This window comes from Triturus cristatus, chromosome 4_2 (assembly GCF_964204655.1).
Source record: "Triturus cristatus chromosome 4_2, aTriCri1.1, whole genome shotgun sequence".
Lineage (NCBI taxonomy): Eukaryota > Metazoa > Chordata > Amphibia > Caudata > Salamandridae > Triturus > Triturus cristatus.
Window position 1 is genome coordinate 594405036 of NC_140586.1, and position 26742 is coordinate 594431777.

General features: G+C 41.9%; 1 protein-coding gene across 7 annotated transcripts in view; it reads left to right on the forward strand.

Annotated features, from left to right (window-relative positions):
- Positions 1-26742, forward strand: part of SLC44A5 (solute carrier family 44 member 5) — a 745501-nt gene that overhangs the window by 478665 nt on the left and 240094 nt on the right. For all 7 annotated transcript variants that reach the window (XM_085602261.1, XM_085602262.1, XM_085602266.1 and 4 more), the window contains exons 4-6: positions 487-571; positions 11479-11563; positions 15524-15649. In XM_085602261.1, the coding sequence (XP_085458387.1) occupies positions 487-571; positions 11479-11563; positions 15524-15649 (296 nt within the window). The remainder of the gene's footprint in view (positions 1-486; positions 572-11478; positions 11564-15523; positions 15650-26742) is intronic.

Genomic DNA, 26742 nt, shown 5'->3' on the forward strand with positions numbered 1-26742 from the left:
TGCTATACAGTGAATACTGGTCATTAAACCTGAGATCCGTAAATTGGGTATCATAAAGTAATAATAACAGCACTTAAAAACAGAAATGTGGTATGGTTTTACCTAATCTGTTCAGTTATTAATCTGCAATACCAGTTGCCTTTAAACGAAAGAATATTACGTTTCATTTAACTGGGTTTGAGATGATATGTGCTCTTTTTTATGGGTTTTTTAAAAGCTCTTTGTTTTATACGTACATTTCTTCACATCCTGGCCACAAATCAGATATATGCCAAAGGCAAAGTTTAACTGTGCATTGCTCATACATATTTTATGCAACATTTAATTAAAGAATACAGTTTGTTTAAGAAAAATCAATAATCAGATGCTGCCAGCACTTGCCATGGACATTGTGAGAGGTGGAAGGGGTAGACGCGGGGTTCACTGCCAGAAATGTGTATTCCCACAGGCATTTCTTTGAAAAATTGCATTTTTCTTTTTTAACAGCTTGGGTGCATGGGGATCCCAGAAAAGTGGTTTATCCAACTGACAGCTATGGACAGTTCTGTGGGCAAAAGGGCACCCCAAATGAGTAAGTATTGCTGGAAGAACTGATCAGAAATTATCTGAATTATTAAATGAGCATCCTGTACATAACTCAATAGGACATATTCGTACTACACTAATGTATGATTCTCTGATGAAACTTTGCTCATTTTATGTGTAAATAAGGTAATTTACTTTAGAAACTTTATCTCCTACTTTTGCACATATACAGTGGCCCTCATTCAACGTGCCACTGGAATTCCGCATGGAGCATGGGTAAACTTGAGGCGCGGGTCTTCTGTGATAATGAGACCTGCACTCTGAATGTCCCTCTAGTGCCTAATTACAAATTAGGGGGAGGGTAACTTATTTACCACACATGTTAAATAACAGTACCAAGGTGGAGATATTTACTACAAGTGGTAAATACCCCTTTATTCTGAGTTTTTAACTTGCAAATTAGGCATGATATGATTAATTGGAATTCCACGTGTTTTGCCATTTATTGCCGGCTTATCAAACCCCAACCGCCCATACCCCACCCGATAAATTTTGGCTGGTTTGACTTGCTGAAATCGACCAGGAGAAAACTGCAAATGTGTGATCATTATCACACAACTAGTAATTCTGCATACATAAGTGTTTGCACAGGAATTGGAATTTAGCCTTTTACTTGTAATGAGGGCCTTAGAGGTGAAGAAGTATGGTATTTGTACACACAGTTCTCACAAAATCTTCAAATGTTTTCTGGTCTCCCATCAGAACTTTAATTGTCATAACTGATAATAATGTTGACCTGCACCAGAAGTGCCAGTGAATATACAGCACATCTGATGTAGGCCAATGTTACCAGTTATCAGAATTAAAGTACCTTTGGAGAACAAGACTATGAAATAAAATCATTGATAGTGCAAATGTTCTTAATTGGGCTTACATTGAGCGTTCTAACATGGGTCTTTATCCATCAAAATGCACCATGATTAACATTCTGCGCCTTTGTTAGATGTCTTATTAACAAAAAATGATTCGACATGTAGAATCTGTGGTGAGTGTTGCTTAGTCATGGCTGCAGAAAAACATGCATGTTAATTCTCAAAGTATAAGAAAAATAATGTTAGAAATGGCAGTCTCTAGTTGGCAGAGGTATGCACCTTTGTCCAAGTAGGGACCCTTCCTTCTAGTCAGGATGAGGGAGGTACACATTTGGTAGTTTGGCATGAGCAGACAGGCTTATCCCAAAGGCAATGTGTAAAGTATTTGCACCCAGACACACAGTAACACAGTGAAAACACTACAAATGGACACTACACCAGTTTAGAAAAATAAAGTATCCCTATCTAAACCAAACAAGACCAAAATGACAGAAATCCAAAATACACAGTTCAAAATATGACTTTTAAAAGGTTTCAAGCTATTCTGTCCATAGAAAAGTTTGGATGCATGGATTTACACACTGTACCTTTAGGTGCATCAAAAGTTGCAAGGCCAAACAGCTGCAGAGAAGGGAAGTGTTGAAAAACACAGCGATGCATCAGTTTCTGAGTCCTTGGGGATGTGATCCAACAGTTCTGCTGCACACAGGAGAACTGATGCCTCGGATCCGGACTGTAGGGGGAAGTGATGCATTGAATCCAATTTGGTTCTGGTCTGCAGGTGATGCGTCGGAAAACTTGCCACACAGATGCGATGTGTGGAAATCTGGACAAGTTGGAGATCGATGCAGGGGTGGCAAGCAGGCACTGAGTTGATTCCTTCAGCTGCGGTCCCACGCGGCTGAAGGTCCCACGATGCGTCCACTCTTTCAGCCACACAGCGGGGCCTGCGTCGGTGCGGTGATCCCTGATATCAGAGAACGGTGCAGAGGATTTTTCAGCCGCTGACAGGTGCTGCATCGAGTCTTTGGCTGCACGGACGTGAAATGTGGAAATTCTTCCTGCATGGCGGTGACGCATCGGAAAAACAGATGCTGGGAGGGCGATGCGTCAATTTACTTGGCTTATTCAAGCTTTTCCAGCTCCCAGCAACAGGAGCAACCTCCAGAGGCCCAGAACTGGAACAGGAACCCCCTGGCAGGTCAGAACTTCCAGTAGTGTAGTTCATTGAAGCTGGTGGTTAGGTTTTTGCGTCCCTGAGACTTCAGAACAGAAGGCAAGCACACACAAGCCCTTGGAGATTCTTCACAGGCAGCTTCACAGCAAAGTTCCACTCTTTGTCCCCTCCTTGGCAGAAGCAGCAACTGCAGGTCAAGCCAGCAAAGCCGCACACAGCAAAGGGGCAGTCCCTTCCCCACAGCTCTTTAGCTCTTCTTCCTTGGCAGAGGTTCCTCTTGATTACAGAAGTAATCTAAAGTTCTGGGATTGTAGGTCTAATATTTATACCCCATTTTCTCTTTGTAGTCTTTGTTGCAAGAGTCTCTGAGCTCACAAAAAAACAGTTCTGTCCTCCCTGGTCAATCTACACTACAGGATGTGGCGACAGCATTGTGCAGAGCAGACACAGCCTATTCAGGTGCTAGTGAAAACTCCTCACACCATTCTAAATGCCGAAAGATCTATTCAGCCTGTCTATGAGTCACCCAGGAAAGGCAGGACATACCTCAACCTTCCTTGTGACTGTGTAGAGTGAATGTACATCCCTAGCTCCTGTCACTCCAAAACCAGACAGTGAATACACAAACAAGCAGAGGCACACAGGGTGGTTACACAAGAAAATAAAGCAAACAAAAGGAGATGATGGACGGAGTGCTGAAACTTTTCGGACACTCACCCCCAGTCACAGATCTGGGTTGAATCCATCATCGTTCTTTAGCTCACTTCGCCACCCCAGTTCAGATACAGCTATACGCAAATACGTCTTGACGCTGTGCCTCATGGGAGCAGTCCAGCCCGAACTGCCAAGCCATGTCTTCCCTGGACCAGAAACAAGCATCCTGGGACCGGTTTTGGGCTAACAGTCCTCATCAGCCAGGCTAACTTGAATCTAGTGGCAAAGTAAGCAAGGGACCCAAGTCTGGGCATGCCCTGCCAACTTAGGGCAAACAAAGCAAACAAAAGGAAATGATGGACGGAGTGCTGAAACTTTTCAGACACTCACCCCTAGTCACAGATCTGGGTTGAATCCATCATCGTTCTTTATCTCACTTCGCCACGCCACTTCAGATACAGCTATATGCAAATCAGTCTTGACCCTGTGCCTCAGGGGAACAGTCCAGCCCGAACTGGCAAGCCATGTCTTCCCTGGACCGGAAACAAGCATCCTGGGACCGGTTTCGGGCTAACAGCCCTCATCAGCCGGGCTTTAAAAACCACCTTCACAAAAAGGTGTGTTATTAAACTCCAAATCTCTATCTTATACCAATGGAAAGTTACACTTGTAAGATGTTATAAAGCAGCCCCCATGTTAACCTATGCAACAGACAGCCTTTCAATAGTGAAAATCAAAATGCACAGTATTTCACTAACAGGGCATGCAAAACACACCTGCAGATGTCCTAATATACTCTGCACCCTCACATGGGGGTACCTTGGGCCTACCTGAGCGTTGCCTTACATGTAAGAAAAGGGAAGGTTAGACCCTGGCAAGTGGGTGCACTTGACATGTTGACATGGGAGTTTAAAACTGCGCGCACAGACACTGCTGTGGCATGTCTAAGACACATTTACAGGGCTACTCATGTGGGTGGTACAACCAGTGCTACAAGCCCACTAGTAGTATTTGATTTACCGACCCTGGCCCATTCAGGGCACTTTATTTGGGACTTACCAGTAAATCAAATATGCCAATCATGGATAACCAATCATAATCACAATTTACACATGAAGCACTTGCACTTCGACACTGATCAGCAGTGGCAAAGTGCCCAGGGTACCTAAACCAGCAAAAACGAAATCCAGCACAAAGTCCAAAAAAATAAAGGAGGAAGAGGCAAAAGGACAGGGTAAACCACGCCAAGGATGCCAGGTTTAACAAATCGGGTGCTCCTGTGAGTGGAGAAAATAGGCCTTGCAGGGCTCTTTTAAATGCTGCCTAATCCCATTACATTCTCTGTGCAATATACCATTTTAATTTTCCTGGTTGGATTCAGATAACTGTATCTAGAACTGCCAGGCCTTCTGGGTTTGAGATCCTAAAATCAACAAGGTGTGGAATCCTTCTAAATCGGAATGTAACCACTTCGTTTATGGTGTGTATGGTGGAATACAGCACATGATGGCTTGCCAGGTCTTGACGCATATCATGGGCCCAGACTGAATTTGCACATATTCACACTCACTCTCACTTCTGTGCACCTGCTGTTGACCAGACTGTCCACCTCTTCACCCGATGAAGTGCTGTCTTCTGCGCCTCAGTTCACCTTCGGCACTCTTTTTCTGTTAGTTGCCTCAAACACCGAGGGAGGCTTTCAAATCATCTACAAACAAGGGAGTAGCTCTAACCAAGTGGATGAGACAAGCAAACCCAGCAGAGGTTCGGCAGATTGCTCTCCCGAGGAAATTCCTACAATTCCTTCCATCTCTCGTTCCTTCTTTCAGTCATTTGAACAAATATTCGTCAATCCTTCTTTTTCTTTTCCATCTTGATTTCCTTTTCTTTCCATCCTTTCTGTACTTTTTTCCATTTGTCAATGCTTCTTTCTATCTTTTCCTTCCAAACATCCATCCATTCTTGTCACCATTTATCTCGCAATCCATCCATCCATCTCTCCCTTCATCCAGCCTTATGTCTTTCTTTTCATCTCATCGGTCACTCTTTCTTTTCTCCATCATTCAATCTTCTCGCCATTCGTCTTTCTCTCCATCCACACTTTTCTCCATGCCTCCTTTTATTATCCTCTCTATCTATCTATTTCTCCTTCCATCCATCTTTCAAGCCATCCTCTCCACCCTTCTACCTATCCATCCTCCGCTCTAACCATCTACCTCTTCATTCATCCATCTGCTTCCCTCTTTGATTTAAAGAGTATAGCGCCTCCAATAGGTACCTATTTAGTGATGGATCAAGGCAAGTATTCCTCAGTTGTTGTGCTCCATAGGATAGCATCGACTTAGCTTCTTCACAAAAGTTTCATAGTCAAGGGATGATTGAACAGGCCATAATAATTTCTTCGTATGCCTAGTAAGTGATAGTTAAATAAACATATTCTGTGCAATACATAATTAAGCATTGACATGTTTCGGGCAAAAAACACAGTGACAGACGTTTTTCATGACAGCGTGGCATGGCTAGCTGAAGAAACTGTGCAAGCACTCTTCTTAAAAAAAGAAAGGAAAAGCGAACCTTAGATTTGCGAGATTAAACTATTAATCAATAAAGAAACGGACGGTAGAGGAGGAAATCATGCAGACATAATTGAATATATTTTTGTGCACAGAAAACTGTATTCTGTGCCCTGATGCTATTGATTATCTAAGACCACCAGAGTGTGTCCTGGCAGTCATGTGGGCCTGTGGGGGTCTGGTGAAGGCTGTAGATGCCAGAAGGGGGCCTGGGGTCCATCATTGACCAGACGCAGCTGCTTGCAGATCTCTCAGAAACACAACTATACTCTAGGCTGCCAGGTACGTAACACCTTAAGGCAGAGGTCTTCAAACTTTTTAGGGCCAGCCCCCCCCGGCAATATTTTTTAGGAGCCAGGCCCCCCCATCACTAAAATTTCTGGAAGTTGGGATTTAGCATCTTTGACAGCCTGTTTATCCCCGAGGTGTCAGCTGACAACTAATTTTCACAACAGCAAAACAACATTAGCAGGGTTTTGTGAAGTTAAGATTTGTGAGTTGTATATCTGGCCCACAACCACTGAACTCATTCAACGCCCTTTGATGGTAAACTTTCTTTTGGGGAAAACCACCACAAGGTCAGTGCATGCACCCCCACCTTTCAGGACCACATATAATATCATGCAGCCTGATCTAGCGAACAAGCTGATTGATGGCAGACCTGGCAACCACATCATTCTCAGGGCAAGGTTTTTACTCTGAAAATACATCTCAATCAATTGAAATTCTCACTGCCATATATGTTTATTTTTTATTATCATGTGAAAGCAATATAGATACCATGGCCCTGGTGCAGGCAACGATAACGTCCTCCTTGACTAGAGCTGGGTATAGGAATACACTGCAAGTATCAGGGTTTAATGGGTTGAAACTACATTAAGGCTGTGCAGGAGGCTTCTTGGCAGCACTATCACACATGAACAGGAATGGGTGCAAAACTGCTACAAGTGGCCTGAAAATGCCATTTTATGGAAAATACTATGGCAAATGGTCAAATGTAATTGTGCCTCAAGCTCCGAAAATGCCTGCATCACAGCAGATTTGTAGACGCTAAACTGCTGTTCGCTAATATTCCAGGACTCTCAGAGCTAAGACTCTCAGCTGAGACCACTGGACAACAAAGTGCAAGGTCGCTAGGTCATCAGCATTTGCACGGCGCAGTTATGCCCTGTGTAAGAACTCAAAGCGCTCTATTTTTTTTCTCCAGTTTGTTTGTATTTAATGGTTCCTTTTTGTCTGGCTATCAGGGTGTTCCTCTGCCTTTTAGAAAGATTCTCAGCAAAGAAAGTATCACCCGGATCTTGAGAGGGTCGACAGAAGTGACTCCAGAATTGTACCTTTTGGTGCGACCCAGAATTAGTAGAATTGGAGTGACTCTGTGGCTGCAATCTGAAAGCCAGCGCGTGGTAAAGTTTCTGGATATTACATTCCGAGTCACTAATATTCCTTTCCCTTTTAGTGATGTTTAAACCCACTCAAGTTTCGTGAACCTTTCCCTGTTTCAAGTACGTGTACAGTTAATGGAACTGTTGCATGCCCTACGTGTGTGTGAAAGAATATCAGCTTGTCTGATAGTGTGAACACCTGTTGAGTGGTAATGTTTGTACAAGTGCTGAGCTGGGAGGCAAAACTCAATTTATGTTTGGCAGAAGTAGAGCGAAGATGGGGGAATAAGGAAATTATACTGCAGGAAAATGTGTAAGCTTGACCTACCAGTAGCTTCAAATGTCTAGACAGCAGTGCAATGAACTGATGTAAAAGGCAACAGCTAGGAGGCCAAAAGGCACCAGCAAGAAAATCTAAGGCCGGGGAAGAAGCACCGCTCTCCCTGCAAAGCAGCATATGTATTTATGTTTCATATTGTATGAAAGTGAAATTCGCTGACATTTCCTGCCTTTATGCTGCTGTGTCTCGGATTAAAGAAATGTCCAAGTTGATGCCTCCACATAGTTATTATTTGCTCTGACTGCTGCCTTCAATCAGAGAGTCCTGTTTGCGATGGCCATGATTCTCAAAAATAAACGGCAGTAAACGTGCTTCACACGTCGGAATGAATGAGGTAAAGGAGAATTCTTTCTGTGAAGCTACTGCCTCCCCCTGAGGTGTTTCCACGCCACCCCTGGGGGGCGCGCCCCGCAGTTTGAAGACCTCTGCCTTAAGGGGACGGGCAAGTTCAGGCTGGAGAAGCATGATTTAGCACCGCCCTGATACTGGTCAATGATATTTCTCTGGGAAGCATGCACGAGTTGTTAGGGGTGCTTTCCTGCGGCCAGCAGAGGATGCTGGGAGTTGTAGTTGTTATATTTTGAGACTGCCCAAGTTCATTTAGGTTGTCAAGATGAGGAGTCTGGTGGTGGCACAGGTGGAAGCAGGTTGCAGGATGGAGGCCAGAGATGCAGGATGGGCCCATACATGAAGGTGTTGGCCAAAGGCAGCGGCGTGTAGAACCCACGTTGAAAAACAAAACCACAATCTAGGGGTTCAGTTAAAATATTATGGGGCTCATTTACAAGCCCTGTGTTCTGCCGGAACATCACTTTTAGTGACGCTCTGGCGGCGCACACTGCAGAGCCATATCTACGAGGCCACGTAAAGCAACCCTGCATGGCTTTTCATGGCCTCGTAGATATGGTGTGAGGCAATGCAGCACAGTCGTTGTGTTGCCTCACCCTGCGATAGTGAGGCATGCCATAGGCATTACGGTGAGTGTTCGCATGTACCTCCGATGGCATTTGACATATTCCAAAATTTACAACATGCTATAAATCTGGGAATGCGCAAAAAGCCTACGCCTCCCCAGGGGTGGCATAACAGTTGTTTTTGTGAAGGAAGGTGCCGCTCCCTGTGCAAAAACAACCTGATTTCAACGCAGGCACCCTTTCAAGGGTGCATGCATTGGCGCTAGGCAGCCAGTGCTGCACCAGTGCAGTGGAAGAGGACGGGAATGCGCTGTATCTCATAGATATATGCAAAAACAACTATTGATGGACAGAATGCAGAACAATGTCATACATTCACCCCAGTACAGAGATCTGGGCCTAAATCCATCGTTTTTTTGCTCACCATGCCATTCCAGTTTGGACCCAGCCATATGCAAATCCGTCTTGACCCTGTGCCCAATGGGAACAGTCCAGCCCGAACTGCCAGGCCAGGTCCTCCCTGGACTAGAAACAAGCATCCTAAGACCGGTTTCGGGGTTTCACCCCTCTTCAGCCAGGATAGCTTGATTCCAGTGGCATGGAGAGCACGGGATTCACGTCTGAGCATACCCGTCCCACTCGGGGTGACAAATGCAAAAACAACTATTGATGGACAGAATGCAGAACAATGTCATACATTCACCCCAGTACAGAGATCTGGGCCTAAATCCATCGTTTTTTTGCTCACCATGCCATTCCAGTTTGGACCCAGCCATATGCAAATCCGTCTTGACCCTGTGCCCAATGGGAACAGTCCAGCCCGAACTGCCAGGCCGGGTCCTCCCTGGACTAGAAACAAGCATCCTAGGACCGGTTTCGGGGTTTCACCCCTCTTCAGCCAGGATAGCTTGATTCCAGTGGCATGGAGAGCACGGGACTCACGTCTGAGCATACCCATCCCACTCGGGGTGACAAATGCAAAAACAACTATTGATGGACAGAATGCAGAACAATGTCATACATTCACCCCAGTACAGAGATCTGGGCCTAAATCCATTGTTTTTTTGCTCACCATGCCATTCCAGTTTGGACCCAGACATATGCAAATCAGTCTTGACCCTGTGCCCAATGGGAACAATCCAGCCCGAACTGCCAGGCCAGGTCCTCCCTGGACTAGAAACAAGCATCCTAGGACCGGTTTCGGGGTTTCACCCCTCTTCAGCCAGGATAGCTTGATTCCAGTGGCATGGAGAGCACGGGACTCACGTCTGAGCATACCCGTCCCACTCGGGGTGACAAATGCAAAAACAACTATTGATGGACAGAATGCAGAACATTGTCATACATTCACCCCAGTACAGAGATCTGGGCCTAAATCCATCGTTTTTTTGCTCACCATGCCATTCCAGTTTGGACCCAGCCATATGCAAATCAGTCTTGACCCTGTGCCCAATGGGAACAGTCCAGCCCGAACTGCCAGGCCAGGTCCTCCCTGGACTAGAAACAAGCATCCTAGGACTGGTTTTGGGGTTTCACCCTTCTTCAGCCAGGATAGCTTGATTCCAGTGGCATGGAGAGCACGGGACTCACGTCTGAGCATACCCGTCCCACTCGGGGTGACAAATGCAAAAACAACTATTGATGGACAGAATGCAGAACAATGTCATACATTCACCCCAGTACAGAGATCTGGGCCTAAATCTATCGTTTTTTTGCTCACCATGCCATTCCAGTTTGAACCCAGCCATATGCAAATCAGTCTTGACCCTGTGCCCAATGGGAACAGTCCAGCCTGAACTGCCTAGGAGGCTTGGTTCCAGTCCAGGGAGGACCTGGCTTGGCAGTTTGGGCTGGACTGTTCCCATGAGGCACAGGGTCAAGACTGATTTGCATATGGCGGGGTTCAAACTGGAATGGCATGGTGAGCAAAAAAACGATGGATTTAGGCCCAGATCTCTGTACTGGGGTGAATGTATGACATTGTTCTGCATTCTGTCCATCAACTGTTGTTTGCGTGTATCTCATAGATATGGCACATTCCTGCCCTTTTCTTTTGACTCAGGGCAGCACGGCAAATTGACGTGCAGCGCTGCCCTGCATCACATTTTTGTAAATAAGCCCCAATTCCACAAAATCTATAATATCTCTCTTGTCCTTAAAGAATCATGCTCTCTGTCTAGGGACATCATTTTAGAAATTCTGTAAATCACTGAGAGAGCCTCTGTATTGACCCAATGTTTAAAGGGCTCTAACCTGGCAAGTACAGCAGCGAGTGTGATTACACTCTTTCAAGTCCTCGCGTCTGACATGATTACTGGTAAGTATGTTGAGTTTACTTATAAGTGAGTAAATCCTGTTACCGATACCCACGCCCCTCGCCGGATTTCCAGGAGCATTCAAAGTGAGGCCCATACTTCCACCTCTTTACAGACAAACAATATCTTTTTTAAAACCTGAAAGCCTGGAGAGCTGAGCTGGGGAGTATTATATCATTATAGAAATGGGTAAGACTTCTGTGATTTACCCTAAAGTACACATTCAGATGTCTTGTAGATTCTTCTAGTAGTAAGTATGCCTTTGCCTGCGCATGAGATCAGAAAACTAGAAATTCTACCTCCCTAATCTGAGTTTTGTTGCTCACCATAAGGGACACCCTGTAATATTGTGGTTTGCTCACCTGATTAACTCTGATTTTGTCCCTTTCAGCATGTTTCCAGGCTAATGTTAGCCAGATTTTTCTTGGTGAAATCTCTAAAAGAAACGCCTCAGTTGTGCGGTAATGTGCATAACTTGTACCTTCAAATTGGACATAAAAGAGATTTGTGCCTGATTGGAAATTATTAGGCCACTCAGAATGTTGGGTTACTTGACCGAATTGACTGAGAGTGAGTTTAAACACACTATTCGCTCTTACTCAGTGAAGCCCAGACTCTTTACAGACAGATTCAAAAGCATGTGGTTCCTCTGCGACTGAGTGTACTGTGTGAAGTCAGTTGTTTTGAATTGTAATTGGTCCTATTTTGTGTCTATTTTTACAGGAACAAGACCATTTTGTTTTACTTTAACATTTTAAATTGTGCCAGCCCGCTTGTGCTCATAAACCTGCAGTGCCCCACAACACAGGTATGAGAAAAGCCCTTCTATTTTATGAGTAGGTTGTTTCTTTATGTAATATGTGAAGTGATGACAATGTGATTGTAGTATGGTGACATAACACACATGTGGCATCCTCAAAAGAATTGTGTTTTGTGTGTGTGTGTAAGAGAGAGAGGGAGAGAGAGAAAGAGAGAGAGAGAGAGGGGAACCAGAACAGAGACTTTCTGCAAGTATTGTTGTGTTGGAGCAAGAGGACTCATTTCTTAAGAGTTTATTTTAGCAACAGTGCTACCTTGGATTGTTTCTGCCAAATGTGTGGTGGAGGCAGTGGAGGGAGGCTATCACAAAAATAGGCCCATATAGAATGAGACTTTCACATGTGATCGACGAGTTTTTCTTAGTTAAATGTATTTAATGCAATTAACTTTTCAAATTTTTAACAAGTGGTTGGGTTATTACAGTGTGTCACAGATTTCGTGATAACAGGTCTAAAATTCGTATAAGGTATTCAATAAATGTATTTTGTTATACATTTTAACATATACTCTATAGGGATGAGCAGGCCCATGCATTTGCTTCATAATTGGTTTGTAAGGCAGCAAAAGAGACCTGGTGATCAATAACTCCTGGACACTTGGGCCCTCAATTACAAGAGGCCTGCGGTGCCAGAGCATCACTTTTTATGACGACCCAGTGGCGCAGGCCTCTCTACTCATATCTATAAGGCGACACAAAGCCACCCTGCGTGGCTTTGAGGGCCTTATAGATATGGAGTAAGGCACGGCAGCGCAAAGCTCTGCCTTGCCTTACTCTACGTCAAAGAGGCATTCCATAGGCATTGCTGTGGGTGTTCCCACTCAGCACACATGGATTTTGACGCTGTCCCAGATTTACAACATCACGTTAACCTGGGGCAGTGCCAAAGAAGTTCGCCTTCCCTGAGCGGGCATAACAAGGAGAATGTTTAAATTTCTCCAAATTGTTTCCTCTTTCCACATGTGCTGCATTCTGCAGCACACATAGAATGAGAAAAGCGCCTCTTGTGATTGTTTTTGTGCAGTAAGGTGCCCTTCCTGCATAAAAACAATCATGCAAACAACACAAATACCCTTGCACCATGGTGCAAAGGTGCCTGCGTTGGCGCTCAGCTGCAAACTGTGTGCTGGCAATGGCTGAACGGGCAAGAATGCACCGTTTCTTGTAAATAAGGTGCATTCCCTCCCACCCTTTGGAATTGGAGTAGGGCAGGGCAGTAATATGACTTGCGGTGCTGCCCTAAGCCAGCTCTTTGTAAATGAAGCCCTTGGTTCCCTGGCTGGACTCCTACAACACATAGATTGGAATGAGAAGTGTGCCATGGAAAATAGGAAAATAGTCCCTCTCCTCCCCTGTTAGGTAGGAAAAGACAGACATAATTAATGTGCAGTGGGCCTCTCACATCCCTGGACGCTGGTGGCACTGCACCGTCTGTACAAATGATGGCTATGCCCCTCAGCGTATATCTACATTTAGGAAATGTTCAACTAATGGAAGGGTGATTTCAATGGAAATGTCAAGCGGTCTCTAAGACCCTTTATGAGCATCATCCAAATAAATGTTGTTAGACGTACTTTAAAACTGATGTTTGAAATACGCTATGCTGCAGTTTTAGCCTCTTCAGTCTGTGTCTTTGTCTGTGTCAGTCTGTGCTCCTGTCTGTTGAGTTACAGATTATCACAAGCCGTGCTGCAGCTCACAAAGCTTCATTGCAACTAGGTATTTCTTTACTTTTAAATGTTGCACCATTGAACTCTACATCACGCAGACACATCAGGGCAGAACGGTCATGTCTTAGCATTTTTGTTGAACAGAATCACAAAATGATGATCTTGCTGAAGAGGAACACATCCTGATGACAAATGGATTCATTCCTCAATGTTTCTGTGCTGCTTGCCTGATGGTGTGGGACCAGTCCTGTTCCCCTTTGTCACAATGCATCAAAAGGTGGTAGTAAAAAGGAGTGATGATAGTGATAAACCCTCATAGACATGGTCGGATATTCGGTCACACTCGGAATGAGCAGAATTTTCCTGCAATCCGGAGTGTGCAAGCTTGACAAAGTTTGAATAATGAAACTCGAGAAGGCTTATTTGTCGCACTATAAATGCATCTACCATACCATAGATACGCACACCAACAATTACGTGGCAGATACATTGAAGAGGACCAGAAGTATTAACTGCAAACTCAGGGAGACCTAAAAAACATTAATACGTAGGTGAATATAATACGAAGGAGGCAATGCACTGGCAGTGACAGATACAAAAACATAAGGAACAGCCACGTTTTGATCTGCTCCAGTGAAAGCTACAAACTTTCAAATAAGAGCCTACACATTAGTGAAACCTGCCCCAGAACAGGAAGGTGTGGAAGAGGCAATTGAAATCTGGTACAGGGTGAACGCGAAATCTGTAGATAAAGTGGAAGCTGGGGACTTGTGATTGATGCAAGACAATCCCTAGTAAGAAGTGTAAACTGTATTGTTTGGTTTTAGCTATTTTCATGTTGTAAATTGTGGAGGAATTATTGTTATTGTCCTGAAGAAGGTGGCTGTAAGTGGAAGGTCACCGAAATGCGTTGACCCTCTTATATTTACCAAATCTGCTTCTCATTGCTGATACAATAGATGTCACTATGAGAGTGCATCATGTATCAAGGAGAATGTGCTGAGCAGGGTGGTACTAACAAAATAGACGATTGTTTTGTGTCTTATATGTTTCTCGCTTTGCCTATTTTTGTTTTGCAATGTTTATGTGATTTGTTTTGCGCTGTTTTTTAATATTTCACTGTACAATAATGTTTTAACTGATATTATGGTGATTTGCACTTTGGGATCACTTGCATTCTTGTTTGTTAAACAGAAAACAATGGTCTATTTTTGTGATGTAAATCACATTATTAAATTTGCAAACGTTGCCATATTGTTGTGGCACTATTTTGATTGGGGGCTTTTGAGTGAGTTACATGAAGATTTGGGTGAAGAGTGATTGAGGTGTATGAGGTTTATTTTCCAAAGCGAGAACTGATTTCACTGTTGCATAACGGTGCCCTGTCCCTGTGGTTTGTGATCTGACCAGGGGTCGTGGCGCTGGACACGGTCCAGGCACCGACGTGTGTAGAGGGGCTTGCCTTTTGGTGCGCGCGCTGCACAGTCGCCCTGTGGCCACTATTAAGTAGGTCCTAAGAGGGGAATGAGCACAGGGGGCGGGACTAAGGGGATGTGAGAAGATTAGGTGGGAAGAAGAGGCGGGAGGGAAATGTAGGAGAGCAGGTAAGGCGCGGGGAGGCAATGGGAGGCGGTAAGAGGAAAATTGTGGGAGGGGTTGGGGGCTAGAGGCACAAAGTAAGGCACAAAGTAAAGTGGCACAAGAAAAAGAAGGAACAAAGAAAAAAAGAAAAGAGCCATAAACAAAAAAAGCCACAAAGAAAAGGGGCACAAAGCAAAAGGCAGAGCATGCGAAAAAAGAGGCTAAGTAAAGGAAACAGACAAAGAGGCAAAGTAATAGAAACAAGTGCAAGAAAGAGGGTAAGCTAAGGCAAAGAGTGAGAGAGAAAGTCAAATCAAAGACAAAGAGTAAGATAAAGAGGCAAAGCAAAGGCAAAGAGTGAGAGAAGGAGGCAAAGGTAGAAAGTGAGAGGAGTGGGGGGGAGGGGAAAAGGAGCGTGAGAGAGAGAGAGAGAGTGAAGAACGCACTGAGGCACAGAGAAATTGAAGGTAGGACTTGCCATGCAGGAACCAACCGTTCAACTGCCCTTATTTAGGTAGAGGTCTTTGATGCCTATTGTAAAACCATTGTGTTAACAGCACATTGAAATACATATCCATCCCCAAGAAGTCTGCTACTAAATCACTCAATGTATGTATTTCTGCATTTACTTTTTGTTTCTGTTCATTCAGCCTCTGTGCCCTTTTACAGGTCATTAAAATTGTGTTTGTTTTCATTTCAGCTCTGTGTTTCCAAGTGCCCTGATAGGTTTGCAACCTATATTGATATGCAAAGAAACAGGTACAACACAAGCTACTGGGAATATTATAGGCAGTTCTGTAAACCTGGATTTAATAATCCATCGAAGGTAAGTGTGATCAATGTTGAACAATAGTTTACCAATGTGTGTATCATTCCTGCACGTTTTGTTCTGTAGATAGGCTCTGACAAACTGTCGCTGTTAAAGGAGGAGGGAAGGGACTTGTTGAGAAGGTTAAAAATCTTGACATGTTGCAACATGACAACCATGGACAAATGTTTCTTGTCTAATCACCACACACAGTGCTTAATTAAAGTTAGTCTCAGAAGCTCAGGGACGGCACTGCCGAATGTCAGGGATGAGGAATACCAGTACTGCCTAGTCTAGATGCCACCTCATGCCTCTTTCTATCTCTGCCACACCCTCCTTGTCCCTTTTTCTCATTCTTACAGGTTAGTTTTCATCACGTCTTTATCGCTTTGTCACTGTTTTCTCATTGTTGTCTTTCTCCCTCTTTCCTCCTTTTCAGCCCTTTTTTTTCTATTGTTCTGGGCTAAATTTGATAAATGAAAATAAGTCCCAGTCTCCAAAAAAGAATGCAGGTGGGCCTCACCTGCAACCAATGGCTCAAATTAAGCACTTACCGAGCACATCCTTTGTTTTTTTGCGCTTTTGTGATATATATCTTCTATATACACATATCATTAAGAAACCGAAAAGCAACCTGCTATGCAGCTTCCAAATTCCAAATGATTATATTGCTAGGAAGCATTGCAACAATTATCTGATACTGCCTGTTATGCAAGAGTTACAAAAGAAATATATAATCAGTACATCATTAACTATCATGAAATGATACAAAAAAGGGTTTCGTTTGGGGATGCTCGATCAGGAAGAAAATAGGTTTTTGAATTGTTCCCACCCAGTGACATTGACATTTTATCATCTTCCCAAAATTCATAAAGAGGCTAACCAACCCCCGGGCCGCCCCATTATTTCTTCTAAAGGCAGCCTCACAGAACAAATGTCATAACTCTTTGATTTCTTCCTTGCTTCTTTCGTCGAAACCTTGCCATCCTATGTACGTGACACAACAGACATCATCAGAATAATCTCCAATATCAGTTGGGATCCTGATACGCTGATGGTAGTGCTGGATATCATGGGCTTATACACATGTATAGACCACATACAAGGAATACAAGCCATTAGATATTTCTTGAGGTGCAGATCGTTAAAATTGATTGACCACAATGAAATTTTGATTGAGTGTGCAACATTCTGCTTAAACAACAACATTTTTCTTTTTCAAAAACAACTGTATATACAAATGAAAGGTACAGCCATTGGCATCTGCTTTGCCCCTAGCTATGTGAATTTATTCATAGGCTGGTGGGAGAAGCAGGTGGCATGGACCGATAATAACAACAGATGGGTGTCATGTATAGTGGGCTGGTATCGCTATATAGACAATCTATTTATTTTGTGGAAAGGTCCCAGAGAGGAGGTGGGACAATGCATTGATGTGCTGAATGACAATACAGTTAATTTACACTTCAGTGGGGAAATAAGTGCTACTGAGGTAAATTATTTGGACTTCAAGGTTTTCATTGCAGATGGTGAGATTTGCACTTCTTTTCTCCATAAGCCAACAGCAGGCAATTCAATTTTGGAAGCAGGTAGCAGTCAACCTTTCCCCTAAAAAAGAGCATACCGTACGGGGAACTGCTACGCACAAAGAGAAATTGTACAAGGCAACTAGATTTCGAACAGGCAGCCATTGAGGCCATAAATATATTCAGAACATGGGGATATTCTGATGAGTTATCGGGTGGACAGAATTCCCAGGAAGTGTCTTCTAAAAGATAACAACCATAAGAAAGATTAACGAAAGCCCAGAATTTAGAATGATCACGACCTTCTCCAATGAAGCACAGAATGTCTGTAAGATTCTCAATCGTAAGTGGCAGATTCTTAAAACTGATCCCATCATTGGAAGGTGTTTACCCGACCATCCAAGAATCGCATATAGGATAATTTGATCAATCAAAGATAGCCTAGTGCAGAGTCATTTTGAGATCAGTCCCAGGAATCCACGTATTAGTGATCTGACTGGGTTTTTTCCTTGCACAAAATGCAACGCATGCAAAAATAGTCCCAAAACATTAACATATGTCATACCAGGTTGTGAGAAGTCCAAAATGATAAACACATTTCTCACATGTAACACTCCTTTTTGTGTCTACTGTTTAATGTGCCCCTGCAACCTTATGTATATCGGAAGTACCATTCATTCAACCAAAAAAGAATCTTAGAACATGCAAGGGCTAATGAGAAAAACGATGCGTCTTACCCTGTTGCCAGACACTTTGCTAAATCGCATGGGAGTGACAGGAATCTGTTACGGTTTTTCTGCCTCGACCATGTCCCACATCAGGAAAGAGGGGGCAATAGAGAATTAAAACTGTGCAGACTCGAGTCTAGGTTTATTGTAGATCTACAGACACGGGTCCCGAAAGAAGTGAATGTTGAAGAGGAGTTATCAATCCACTTCGGCTGACTGACTATTTTTAATCTACAATTGAGATTCCTTTCAGATCATAACATGAAATAGCAATATATGTTTATTAATTGGTAATTGGAATCCCCAATGAATATAGGTTACATAGCTCATTCAGTTCATGATCATTTACTTTGCATAAATGCACCAGAATGTGCCAGTTTTTGACATTGAGCTCGTCTATTTTAGTATGTTGATTGATTACTGCCATTAATGACGTTAATTACGGTGCTCATCCAGAGCGAGATCATATTGAGATATTTATGCCATAAATATTTCTTGTCATTTTTTATTAATTTAAACATTCGGTTAAGAATGAATTATTCATTGATTATATATTGTGATGAATTAAAAAGGTCATGGTGCTTATTCAGAGCTTGATCGTATCGGATATACATGCCATGATTATCATCATACTTTTCAAGATTTACTTGTGTTAAAATGTATCATATACTTGTTTTTTTGATGAAAAGTCATTAATGTGATGGCGTTTAGTCACTCCAAGATGGTGGTGACAGTGGAGCAAACCGTGACCGTAGTTTGTTCTTATTGTTCATGACGATAATGCATTTGCACATGCGCACTTGTTTATAATATGGCGTTGTTGCCGGTAAACTGTATAGTACTGAAAGGTGCGAGCCAAAACGCGTCCTGTTTCCTTGAACCCAGTGAAATAAATACCGTGTTTGTCACCATCCGTGAGTGCGGTGTTTTCCATTTTCTGGGAGAATGAGCTTGATTGATTCCGTGGACCCACCGCCACGTTTCTGACCGCACCCGCCCATGAGTGCTCTAGTACGTTCATGGTGGACCTGAGGCTGGAGATATATACGTATATATATATATATATATATATATATTATCTACTGGCGGTCGCCAGTAGATAGTTATAGTTAGGACCGTGTTTCCATAGGAAATCTGCAACATTCTATTTTGAATAACTTTGGCGCCAATTGACGAATCGTCGCAAAATTTTTATAAATAGGTGGGGTGCTCCGCTCCGCTCCTACCCTGAAAGTCTTGGGGGGATTCGTCAAGCAGGGGCTGAGAAAAAGGGGGGGTCCCAAAACGTGTTTTCCCCATGCATTTTTCCATAGGACCTTTAGTCCAAGCTACAGCCCGAATGGCTGAACAGAATTACTTGAAATTTGGCAGAGAGGTAGTCCTCAGGTCAGGGATGTGCCTTTTGCAGGTCTGGTGTAAATCTGTTCAGTATTTCCTGAGAAAATAGCATTTAAATCAATATATATATCTATAAGTGCGCTCCGAGCGCGTACGGTAAGCTTACCGTACGCGCACGCTGCCGTGCGCGAGCTTAATTCTGATTGGTGGTTACATGACTGTAAACATTCGAATCGGTCGAAATCAGGAAGTGTCAGCCGCCATTTTGTGTGTCTCACACTGATAAACAAAGGTGGAGAACGTGAAAAGGGGGCAACGAAGAGAGTTGCAGACCCCCTAGCGTTTGTCAGGGGTTCCAAGAAGGTCCCAAAAGTATGAAAAATACATTAACATTTTTTTTTTTTAATCGCGGGGTGCGTACGCGCACGGCAGAAAAAAAACAATAAAAAAAGTAGAAGTAAAAATCAAATTTAAGTGTTTAGATATTAGGGGGCTCTAAAAAGAGCCGTTGTGTTTATGAAGTGTTTTTTTTGTGGTACCTACAAGTAAGTACCGATGCAGAGTCTAAAGTTCAAGAGGAAGACTCTGTTGCCTTCATCAGTGAAATGTCCTCTATAAATGCCTTGCATGTTGTAACGCAAGTTGTTGTGGTATATAGAACCCATACCATAGTCTCTGAGGAAAGCAGAAATAGATTTGTTGACGTGCTTTCTTGCTTTGTCAATCTGTGGACAAAATTGGTTGGACCAGTTCCACCTTTGGCATATATTAGAATATACAAAGGCAGATTGAGGAAAAAGCGACATCAATTGCACAAAGGTGTCCTTAACAAGCATTGCCAGACCTACCCCAGTTAAAGTGCCTAGGTCATTTCCACCACAGTGCACAATAATAAGGTTAGGCTGTGGGAGATGTAGAAAGGTTTTCACCAAAGGCATTAATTGGTGCCACTTTAACCCTCTCTGACCAATCCATTTAATGTTTACATTTGGCAAAGCAAGGTCTCTCACCATACCTCTTTTTTCTGCATACTTTTCACTCCAGAAGACATAGCTGTGACCTACAATCCACACTGTGAACATCTTTCAAGGAGATCTGGATGCACTCAGGAGGTGTCTTTCAGTAGAATGGCAATATGAAATGAAAGACAGTTGTAAAATGGAGGCATACATATTTTTTTTAAATAAAAAGAACTCATTGGCTGATTCAAATCATTTTACAGTTAAAACTAGGCTGTATGTGTACATTTTTAGAAGCATAGGTTTCACACACGTTATAGTTAGGAATTAGCATTTAAAAAACCTTGCAAATTCACTGAAAAAACCATAGGTTTCACACATGTTATAGTTAGCTGGACATTTCACTCGTAAAAAACCATTTAAATTCCCCCGTTATAGTTAGTTCAGCTAACTATAACTCGTGCGACCGCAATTCACTGCTGATAACGTCGCATATTACATCACTCATGACATGGTCAGTGACCTCACTCATGACATCACTTATGACATCTCAAATGACATCACTGATGACATCATCCAGTGAATATGTGTTTTTCTGAAAAAAATATATTTTTTATATATGTATATCTAAAGGTTAATGGAAGAATAAATGGGTAAATAAGTGTCTAAATGGATGTTTTTTTTGTAAAATTAATTGTATAACTGACTTATTAACAGTATCTCAGTGAATACAGTGATGTAATATGCGACGTCATCAGCAGTGGATTGCGGTCGCGCGAGTTATAGTTAGCTGAACTAACTATAACGGGGGAATTTCAATGGTTTTTTACGAGTGAAATGTCCAGCTAACTATAACATGTGTGAAACCTATGGTTTTTTCAGTGAATATCTATATATATATTCACTGAAAAAACCATAGGTTTCAGGCATGTTATAGTTAGGAATTAGCATTTAACAAACCTTAGAAATTCACTGAAAAAAACCATAGGTTTCAGGGGCGTTATAGTTAGCTGGACTTTTCACTCGTACAAAACCATTGACATTCCCCCGTTATAGTTAGTTCAGCTAACTATAACTCGCGCGCCCGCAATGCACTGCTGATGATGTCACATATTACATCACTCATGACATGGTCAGTGACATCACTCATGACATCACTGATGACATCTAAAATGACATCACTCATGACATCATCCTTGTGATAGAGTGGCAGACCTCCTCTTCCCCTAATATAACCTTTGATACACACATTCAAAAATAGAAACTAAAATTTTCAAAACAATGGACATACCAATATCAGTTACAATAACCCATTCAGTAATTCTAAGATCCACATACACATCCACTCATTCACCAACAGTCCTATACAGTCACTCATATGTACTCATACACCTATACATCCTGTTACACAATGCCACTCATCCATAGAGTTACTCACACACATAGTCACTCATGCTAATAAAGAATCAAACATCCATTTACTTGCATATACAGTTATACACACACCACCACACTTACTTCTGCAGAGACTTACACATACTTAGTCTTTTAAACAATCACTTATAGAAACACATACATATTCATACAGGAACTCTTTCAATCTCTCACTCTCACATATACTCACTTATATACACCAATAGTCATATATACTAGTTTAAAACATATGTAGTTACTCATAAAGACATTATTGAGACAGTCATTCACTCACTAACACACCCATGCACATACTCATCCACCCATACAGTCCTGCACACATGCTTTCTTCAACACATACAAACAGTGAGTCACTCATTCATGCACCTATGCACTACGTAATACCCCCCACCGAACCATACAGACACTCAGACACTCATACTGATACTCAAAAAAACAAGTAATAACCTATATAGACACTCATGTAGCTACTCACCAACCCATGCAGCCACTTATACACAAAGTGAGAGACTGATACAGATATTTACATATTCAAACATTACTCACTAAGCCATGTATTCACTAAGATACACTTAATCAGTCAGTTATACAATCAATTTTTCAAAAACAAATCATCCATTTAGACACTTATATACCCATTTATTCTTCCATCGACCTTGAGATATACATATATAAAACATATGTAATTTTCAGAAAAATACACATTCACTGGATGATGTCATCAGTGATGTCATCAGTGATGTAATTTGAGATGTCATCAGTGATGTCATGAGTGATGTCGCTGACCATGTCATGAGTAATGTAATATGTGACGTCATCAGCAGTGCATTGCGGGCGCGCGAGTTATAGTTAGCTGAACTAACTATAACGGGGGAATTTCAATGGTTTTGTACGAGTGAAAAGTCCAGCTAACTATAACAGCCCTGAAACCTATCGTTTTTTCAGTGAATTTCTAAGGTTTTTTAAATGCTAATTCCTAACTATAACGTGCCTGAAACCTATGGTTTTTTCAGTGAAAATATATATATATGTATATATATATATATATATATATATTATTGCTGCGACTCTCCTTCTCACATCCACCATCCAAAGAGAAAGACAGCACTCACGGGGGCCGTTTCCAAAGTTTATTAAATGGAAACTGTCACGTAAACAAACAGACGCGTTTCGGTAACAACCTTCATCTATGTTTACCGAAGCGCCCGCCCGCCATGTTTTTAGATCATCATAATGTACATAAACATAAATGAGGGACCAACGTCGATAACGTGGTCTCCAGCATTTCTTCCCCAATGTCGGCGCCATCTTATAGTGTATGATAACCAACAAGCCTAAATGACAAACTCTCCTCGCAAATGCGTGCGGAGTAAAGGAAGAATCTATCCATACACGTCAATCCAGCCCTGGATGGGCATACACCTGGAGAGATTCTCCAACTGAAATAAAACATGGCTAGGGCTGCCTACTACTAAATATTCTATACAATCATATTAGCCAAAAAATATATTAGCGAAAAATACTGAGTGGGTGAGCAAACTACTATGTCTATACATCTGGGGATTCTATAAACAATACAATACCATCTACCGTACATGATGTTTCCGCAGGAAGCAACCAAGGTGAAGTAACGGGTCCTATACTCGGGTTCAAATACAAATACAAATACAGATACCAGCAAATATATACATATATACATGTACATGTATACAAATATACAAATATACAAACCTACAAACACATATGGGCCATATATATACACATGTAAATCATATGCATACACATCGAGTATATATACACATAATATGTACAATATATACAACAGCAAAATCCAGTATCATCATACTATAGTAGATTGAAGGAGGGGGAGGATAGAATATTAACTTCACTCCCCTAGGTGCACAGCTAACTCTTCACTACTATTAAGGCCCCATGGTGTTTTTGTTTGGAGATCGATGATGTACCGTGACTCCAGTCTCCGGAGTTTCAGTATCCTGTCTCCCCCTCTAGGATTCAACGGTACATGATCCAAACAAAAGTAGCTTAACTCATCTCGATTACGATTGTGAGTTTTGTCAAAATGACGTGCTACGGGGTAGGTCTCGTCACCTTTACTGATGGCCCGCATGTGTTCTAAGAGGGTTTTTTCCATGTGGCAAATGCAAAGCCTGCAAAGGGAGTAAAAGAGTGCTTAGTTATGACATTCCCATCATGAAAATCAATAGGAACATCAGAAAGTTTTTAACATGCACCACTCCATATACTGTTTACTGCCTAGTATGCCCATGTGGCCTGCGCTACGTGGGCAGCACTATTCATCCTACTAAAATCAGGATCTTAGAACACATGCGGGCCATCAGTAAAGGTGACGAGACCTACCCCGTAGCACGTCATTTTGACAAAACTCACAATCGTAATCGAGATGAGTTAAGCTACTTTTGTTTGGATCATGTACCGTTGAATCCTAGAGGGGGAGACAGGATACTGAAACTCCGGAGACTGGAGTCACGGTACATCATCGATCTCCAAACAAAAACACCATGGGGCCTTAATAGTAGTGAAGAGTTAGCTGTGCACCTAGGGGAGTGAAGTTAATATTCTATCCTCCCCCTCCTTCAATCTACTATAGTATGATGATACTGGATTTTGCTGTTGTATATATTGTACATATTATGTGTATATATACTCGATGTGTATGCATATGATTTACATGTGTATATATATGGCCCATATGTGTTTGTAGGTTTGTATATTTGTATATTTGTATATATGTACATGTATATATGTATATATTTGCTGGTATCTGTATTTGTATTTTTATTTGAACCCGAGTATAGGACCCGTTACTTCACCTTGGTTGCTTCCTGCGGAAACATCATGTACGGTAGATTGTATTGTATTGTTTATAGAATCCCCAGATGTATAGACATAGTAGTTTGCTCACCCACTCAGTATTTTTCGCTAATATATTTTTTGGCTAATATGATTGTATAGAATATTTAGTAGTAGGCAGCCCTAGCCATGTTTTATTTCAGTTGGCGAATCTCTCCAGGTGTATGCCCATCCAGGGCTGGATTGACGTGTATGGATAGATTCTTCCTTTACTCCGCACGCATTTGCGAGGAGAGTTTGTCATTTAGGCTTGTTGGTTATCATACACTATAAGATGGCGCCGACATTGGGGAAGAAATGCTGGAGACCACGTTATCGACGTTGGTCCCTCATTTATGTTTATGTACATTATGATGATTTAAAAACATGGCGGGCGGGCGCTTCGGTAAACATAGATGAAGGTTGTTACCGAAACGCGTCTGTTTGTTTACGTGACAGTTTCCATTTAATAAACTTTGGAAACGGCCCCCGTGAGTGCTGTCTTTCTCTTTGGATGGTGGATGTGAGAAGGAGAGTCGCAGCAATAATTGAATGCGGGTACACCCCCGCACGAAGAAGCACCCGCCTGTGAGTGCACCTGACTGATGTTTCGTAGCAGCAATATATATATATATATATATATATATATATATATATTCACTGAAAAAACCATGGGTTTCACACACGTTATAGTTAGGAATTAGCATTTAAAAAACCATAGAAATTCAGTGAAAAAACCATAGGTTTCACACATGTTATAGTTAGCTGGACATTTTACTCGTAAAAAACCAATGAAATTGCCCCGTTATAGTTAGTTCAGCTAACTATAACTCGCGCGCCCGCAATGCACTGCTGATGACGTCACATATTACATCACTCATGACATGGTCAGTGACATCACTCATGACATCACTGATGACATCTCAAATGACATCACTGATGACATCACTGATGACATCATCCTTGTGAAAGAGTGGCAGACCTCCTCTCACCCTAATATAACCTTTGATACACACATTCAAAAATAGAAACTACAATGTTCAAAACAATGGATATACCAATACCAGTTACAACAACCTCTTCAGTAATTCTAAGATCCACATACACATCCACTCATTCACCAACAGTCCTATACAGTCACTCATACATGTACTCACTCATCATATGTACTCATACACCTATACATCCTGTTACACAATGCCACTCATCCATAGAGGTACTCACACACATAGTCACTCATGCTAATAAAGAATCAAACATACATTTACTTGCATATACAGTTATACACACACCACCATACTTACTTCTACGGAAACTTACACATACTTAGTCTTTTAAACAATCACTTATAGAAACACATACTTATTCATACAGGAACTCTTTCAATCTCTCACTCTCACATATACTCACATATATACACCAATAGTCACATATACTAGTTTAAAACATATGTAGTTACTCATAAAGACACTATTGAGACAGTCAGTCACTCACTAACACACCTATTCACACACTCATCCACCCATACAGTCCTGCACACATGCTGTCTTCAACACATACAAACAGTGAGCCACTCATTCATGCACCTATGCACTACGTAATACCCCCCACCGAACCATGCAGACACTCAGACTGATACTCAAAAAACCAACTAATAACCTATATAGACACCCATGTAGCTACTCACCAACCCATGCAGCCACTTATACACAAACTGAGAGACTGATACAGATATTTACATATTTAAACATTACTCACTAAGCCATGTATTCACTATGATACACTTAATCAGTCAGTTACACAATCAATTTTTCAAAAACAAATCATCCATTTAGACACTTATATACCCATTTATTCTTCCATCGACCTTGAGATATACATATATAAAACATATTTAATTTTCAGAAAAACACACATTCACTGGATGATGTCATCAGTGATGTCATCAGTGATGTCATTTGAGATGTCATCAGTGATGTCATGAGTGATGTCACTGACCATGTCATGAGTGATGTAATATGTGACGTCATCAGCAGTGCATTGCGGGCGCGCGAGTTATAGTTAGCTGAACTAACTATAACGGGCAATTACATTGGTTTTTTACGAGTAAAATGTCCAGCTAACTATAACATGTGTGAAACCTATGGTTTTTTCACTGAATTTCTATGGTTTTTTAAATGCTAATTCCTAACTATAACGTGTGTGAAACCCATGGTTTTTTCAGTGAATTTGCAAGGTTTTTTAAATGCTAATTT